Genomic DNA, 6,563 nt, shown 5'->3' with positions numbered 1-6,563 from the left:
CCTCTTTACACCGCCCAAATAAACCTATGTTAATACCCCATGCAAATGGGGGAGGATTCGTGACTCCTTCCTCGCACGGTCTCGGGTGAAACCTTATACTATGTCATCTGCCCCTAGTTTTACTTCAAAAGTGGCTGTTCCATATGATGTTTCTCTTTTTGTGTGTGTTATGATCGATAGGTCATATGAACATGACGAATCACAAAAAGAGACGATGTTCTTAAAAGAGTCGGGTCGGTGGCCTCAAAGTGGGAGTTTTGTAGTACAAGTCCAAATTCAAAGTTACGACTCATGAGGTTGATCGGAATGGTGGTTCAGCTATTTAGTTTATATTTATACCATCTCGCAAATGCTTAAGGTTATATTCTTATGAAATTAACTAATGCAAGGATAAAACGGTTAAATATCTCTCAAGGTTTCCTAGAAATATAATTATTTTTCAATGAGAGTATTTATCCTATACTATTTTTTAGTTTTAGGTTCAGTACAAGCACATTCGAATATGCAACCGGTCAATATCCTATCCGATCCGAATTTGAGAGAGAAATATGGTAAAGGAGATGATATGAGCAAAATATGACATGTTTACACCCCTACATGTAGCGCGTCGTCGACTTGGTAGGCCTTGCACCATCATCAAGCCACGGTTGCTTCCCTCGAGGTGTGCCCTATAATCATCCTCTGGATTGTCACGCCTCGACATGATTTATGTAATTTTTGGAGATAACAATTTTCCATTGTTTCGGCGTTGGGTGGCTTGATTTTATTATACTACCTTTGTCCATAAAAGGGAGTTAAAATTGTGTCTAAATTCGATGTATGTAGACACTTTTTTAGTGTATAGGTACCTCTGAATTTGGACAAACATTCAACACCCTTTAATGGACGAAGGGAGTACTACAAATGCGTGTCAACAAATGTGCTTTGATTATTCATTATTTGATCTTCGAAGTAGTAGTACTCCGTATACTACGTGAGTAGATGAATCAATAAAGTTCTATTTGCCCGCAAAAAAAAGTTCTATTTAAAATTGAGAGATAGTACCCTGTTGGAAAAAGCGGAGACTGAGGTGAGAGGTGAGCCAAGAAAAAGAAGAAAAAAGGTGGTACGATAGAGATGTGTGCGAATTTGTTTTCACGGAAGATGCATAGGCGGCGAGACCTTCCTTATTCGTTGGTGCAGCCATCAACAAATTAATTATTACGTGCGCGCCAGCGGCCACACGCAGGCCGGGAGGTGGCTTTTGGATATTTGTGTGTGCACCCGTGAAAATGTAGGTTCATTTTTTAAAGTGTGGTCCTAATTTATGGCTAGCTAGTAATGCATCCAACCTAGTGTCTCCCCATATTTACTACTCAACTCAATTTTTCGACTTCCGCGTGATCAGCCCACAAGTAAGACTACTCATCATTTGGAACCTAATTAATACTAGCACTAGCATGTTGCAAAAACGAGGTAGAAATTCATGGGCAATGCATGCATAATTGCATATAGTACTGGTTGTACTACCAGCTACTACTTCTACTTGTCGATCAGGTGAGATGTACGAGTTGTACCATTTCTTCTCTGTAAATAAAGTCGTAATGGCAAAACCGATAGAAGGTAGAGAGAAGAACCCTTATAAAATGCAGATCAAAGAAAAAGAAGAAAAAACCACAGAAAATCCAAACTTGGCACCAAAGACATTGAAACGACGCCGAGTCGAGTCTGGACTCCATGGTGATGCCCCCAAGAGGGTAACAACGCACTGCGTCGGGACGTCGAGACTGCGAGGTCTAGGGTTTTAACCCAGAGCTGTATCACGGTGCAGATACCCACAACGACGTCCCCAATAGGTTTATGGCACCTACATGCATCGTCGCCGTTGGCGCCGAGGCGATGAGCTTTCTCCAAGAGTTAGGCTTCCGAAAGACGATGTAGGAGTTTACAAAGCCGAAACGCCGCTAACACCAGGATCCCTCACCGTCCGCTCCATGCCATCCCCTTGAACAAAGAGGTGAGACCACCACCGGACAGTCCACCTTCCTGGTCGCTGCCCGGCATCCCCGAACTCGAGCCCATGACTTGAGGAGTACATTGCAACGCCGAAGATTTGGACAGGTAGGACGACACCATAAAAGCAGCCATCGGGGCACGCGGTAGCCCATGGGATGGGATATGCCCTCGCCACCCGAGGTGTCGGACGCAGTAGCATTGCTGATTATGCCTATATTAGACCAGGCCGCCTGTTGGGCCCCGATCAAGCCCCATTAGCCGCGTTGCTGTGCCCAGGCCGTCGCCATCCACTTGCAGCTCCGTGGTGGACCTAACGTTGCCACCACCGACGTACCGCCATGTGCTAGCCCATCGTCGTAACCTCACTCGTGACGTCCGGGGACAGAGTCGCACCGACAATGGCGCCGCCATGTCAGTGGTCAAGCCGTTCACTTATGCCGGCGTCCAAGATCCGGACTAGACATCTGGCAACATTGTTGATATTCGAGTCGTGCACACACTCGCCCTTCTGTTGTGTACTTTGCTCGTCGCGAGATTGTGGTAGACTCGGTGCTGGTCGAACGTACATAGTGGCGCCTCTTTGTTGTGTTGTTCTAGGGACGCCCTATTTTGCGGGCCCCACGTAGTGTACCCTTAGATTCTGTACGAAATTAGTTATTCCTCGTGACTTTGTTGAGTACTCAACCATTGGTTGAATATTAAATGGTGGTACTCAGAGATGGAATACTACATTATCCTGTTAGAGACTTAGAGTAGTAGGCATAAGGAATTCCTTAATTTCCTTGTGTTTTGTACGTGAGGAGCATGCATATATTTGGGCAAAAAAGGAAAAACATGAAAGAAATAAATTTATGTAGTCGGTGGTGGAGGTATAGGTAAATACTAGCACGTGAGCAAAAGTAGTACATGGATGGATCAAGTTTTTGTTGTTGTTTTCGTTTCAAATTCAACGAGAGTAGGTGTGTTTGAAAAAAAAAGCAGAGATTGAGAGGTGAAGCAACAGGTCAAATTAGTGGTACTACAAGTATGAAATGAAATGATTGTTTGGATAGACCGTGAATTGGATTTCCCGGACGAGTTGGAATCGTAGGAGCATATAGTAGTAGTGGACGTGAGTGAGCAGGTAATTAATTACGCGTGCGCGTGCGCTGGGACCTGGGAGATGGTGATTCATTTCATTTATGGCTTTGAGCTGAGGTGGCAGATGGATGAGTACCGGATTTAATTCGATCGATGATCGGCGCACGCAACTTGCTCCCGCATGCTGCTGCTTCGGTTTCCCGCAGCGCAGCGATCGATGCGAGAGCGAGAGCGAGACGAGAAAAGGAGGCGTACGCAATCTGTACACTGTGGGGCCCAATGCGGCAACTGCTGGCTTCTCGAGGGGGGGTCCAACAGCTCCATCGGCACCCTCGCGCCTGGGTCGCGTCCGTCGACGACACGGCAAGTGCCGCTGGCGCGCGCTCCCGCGGGACGAGCAGGTGCTGGTCGATTTCGATCCCTATTGGTTCGAGGGGCGCGCCGCCGGGAAGATCTACTGGCACATCTGCCAGTCCTCGCGCCTGCTCGTGCTGGACCCTTCCACGCTCAGGTTCTCCTACCTGCCGGCGCCGGGCGAGCTGTTTGCGCACGACCGCAACCCCAAGTACCGCATCGGGGAGGCGCCGGATGGGCGCCTTTGCCTGGTCACCGACGCCCAGCAGCAGCTGCAGCTCTGGGTACGCGGGAAGGGCGACAAGGGCTGGATTATGGAGAGGAAAATCGTCGACTTGCTCGTGCTCTGCGACAAGCTGAGTGGCCGTGGCCTGCCCGTCGACCCCATGCTCAGGACCCTCTGCGTCTGGCCCAGCGACATGGACGCCGGCCGCACAGGGAAGGTGTTCATCAAGACGTGGGGATTCGGCCGCTTCTCCTTCCATATGGACACCGGCAAGATGGAGCTCCTGGCGACCAAACGTGGCAAGGAATATGGCCACCCCATGTTCGCCTACTTCCTCGCATGGCCGCCCGCGTTCCTGGCACCAGACAACTGATTAATTTTCAGGTAATTTATAGGACAATCAGTCCTCTACTCTTAATGGTGTCATTTTTGTGCACAATTGTTTTGCTTGGAGTAGCTTGTTGCGGGTGCATAATACTACCATAAGTTTGTGCATTAGCTTTTTTTTTTATAACCTACACCTCTTTATTCATTGGAGATAAGTGTTACATCTGAAACCAAAAGAGGTATAATCACATCAGGAGGTTCATTATCCAGACATTTTGGACTGAACCTTTTGCTAGCCTAGCTAATTCATGAGTATGAGCGTTAGCTCTGTTGGAAGCACAGTTTTCCATCCGTTCTAGGATCTGTTAGGTTATAGGGATTTCTTAGGTTCTTGCAAGATACTCCGTAGGTAGCAATAGGATACTGAAGTGTTTCTGCTCAAAATCACAAGGTGGGAGGCCATCGTCCATGTTCTCATCACAGTTTTGTTGGTTGCTAGTGCTAATTGGTGCGACATGGTTCATAGTCTCTACACATGTTCGTTGTCCTATCCTGCCGTTTTAGTTGTATTTGTCATCCCGAAGCTTACAAATTTGGAAATTGTAATTGTGACAATAGGGTCAACCACAAGGGTTATCTCAGTACTATGTTGGTACTATGTAACATGACATCAAACTTCATTTGAAGCTTTCCTAGGACCGGTTTTATGCACCCTAGGCTACATGTAGTTTCGACAACAGGACCAACCACAAGGGTTATCTCGGTTCCATGTTGCTTTGGATTGTAATGTTCATTTTGATTATGCAGTTTTGTACAGTGGGTTTACAATTTAACCGCCCGCTCACTCTGATTTCCTAGTTCGTTTTGATTTATCACTAACAACTTTGAGATCGCCATCAGAATTAACAAACGTGTATATTTTCCTGGGGGATTAGTGTCTTAATTGATAGTTTAGTTTACGAGGCTTGTTGCAATTTTGTGACTGGACTTTTTAGCTTCTGCTTCTGAATGATATACCTCTAAAATCAGCATCTTGAGCAATCCCATCTTACTTCATACTACCTCCGTACCAATGAACAAGGCTTGTATTTTTTTTCTTCTACAAGTCAAACTATGTAAAATTTGACCAAGTTCTTAGAAACAATCATTGACATGTACAAAAAAAAAGTAAATACCGTTAGATACATCATGAAATGTATTTTCATGTGATATCTATATAATTTTATAGTTGTTCATAGTTTTTTCTAAAAGTTTTGTTAAACCTTACTTAGCTTGAATTTTCTTGAGAAAATATAAGCCTTATTCATTTGAACTGAGGTAGTACCATAATGTGTTTATTCTCTTGGACATTCGGGGTTGGCCGTTTTTCTTGGTTATAAAAACTGTCATTGATCACATTAAGTTCCATACTGCCACAACTAATCTCAACTTTACATTATCTCAACTTTACAATTAATAAAGATACTATTGTGTCTGTATTTTTTCTAGTATTTGGTGATTTAGTAGATCAAGGAAGTCTAGAAAGGATATTATTCGTGTCATGTTGCGTATGATTATACATGTGTCGTTGTTCGCTTTATCATAAATCCGTTGAGTACCTTGTAGATCCCTGCGTAGATTCAGTTGATGATATTGTTTGTGGAAAGATAGCCCATCTGTTTCAGTTTTCTTTTCATAATACCGTAGAATTCAGTTTATCTGAATTGGTGCAATCTTTCTGAAAGAGAAAATCTTTCAGTAGGTGACTGTGTATTCCCTTCCGTGTTTGCATTCCAAGCAATAAAAAAATATACACGTGAGCTTAATGTTATGGTCACAAGTTAGTTTGATATTTAACTGCTTCCTCTTCTATATATTGTGTTCATACAATTCTACTGGTTCGGTTCTGTGCAAATTTGGTAGCTAATACTTCTGTCATTTCTATGGTTCAGGCCGTGTGGTGTGGGTGTCTTTGCTTGAAGTCAGCTCGCATGCTTTCATTTCAGGGCCAGTGCTTCCGTAGTGCTATCTCCCCTTCCATGCGCTCTTGGGGAAGCTCCGATTCTGGGTACCTTGGCATGTATGAGACTATTTCAGCAGTCTGTTGATGCTATGTTATCCGAGCATCACCTGAACTTGATAATATTAAGCTAGGCCGTATTATTACTTATTTTGGACGATACATGGTTTGGGTTGTATTCAGCAATGTTTATCGCATTTCAGCTGTCCTATTGTTCTTTTCTGACTTTGTACTTTGAGGGGTTGGCCACTGTGATGATCAAATTAATAGCTTGAACTTGTATCATACTATGTACTATCTAGCGGGCTGTTGAGCATCTTGATGTCGGACAGTACGAGTAGTGTACAACTGTGTTGCTTGGTTTGATTGATACTCTATCGCAGAGACTCAAACCTCCATCGCTAGTCCTCCAATCCCGCCTTCATGATATTCTCCGTATCTAATTTCATCATGGACCAGAATGTCATCTAATGGTAACACAGAGCAGTGCTTCGCGTCGTTCCCTCCAACCAAACAGTCGGAATAAAAGCGTGGGTGCACACGACCGAATACCACCCGATCCAGCAAACTCCAAGCATAAGG

General features: G+C 44.6%; 1 protein-coding gene across 1 annotated transcript; it reads left to right on the top strand.

The window, feature by feature from the left end:
* Positions 1-3,203: 3,203 nt before the first annotated feature.
* Positions 3,204-6,297, top strand: LOC139831642 (uncharacterized). The gene is made up of 2 exons (XM_071820955.1): positions 3,204-4,039; positions 5,914-6,297. Exon 1 carries the CDS (start codon positions 3,204-3,206, stop codon positions 4,026-4,028), a length of 825 nt encoding a protein of 274 aa, XP_071677056.1. The 3' UTR covers positions 4,029-4,039; positions 5,914-6,297.
* Positions 6,298-6,563: the final 266 nt, after the last annotated feature.

Source organism: Lolium perenne, chromosome 5 (assembly GCF_019359855.2).
Source record: "Lolium perenne isolate Kyuss_39 chromosome 5, Kyuss_2.0, whole genome shotgun sequence".
Lineage (NCBI taxonomy): Eukaryota > Viridiplantae > Streptophyta > Magnoliopsida > Poales > Poaceae > Lolium > Lolium perenne.
The sequence above is the reverse complement of the archived record's forward strand: the minus strand, read 5'-3'. Positions and strand labels throughout refer to the sequence as shown.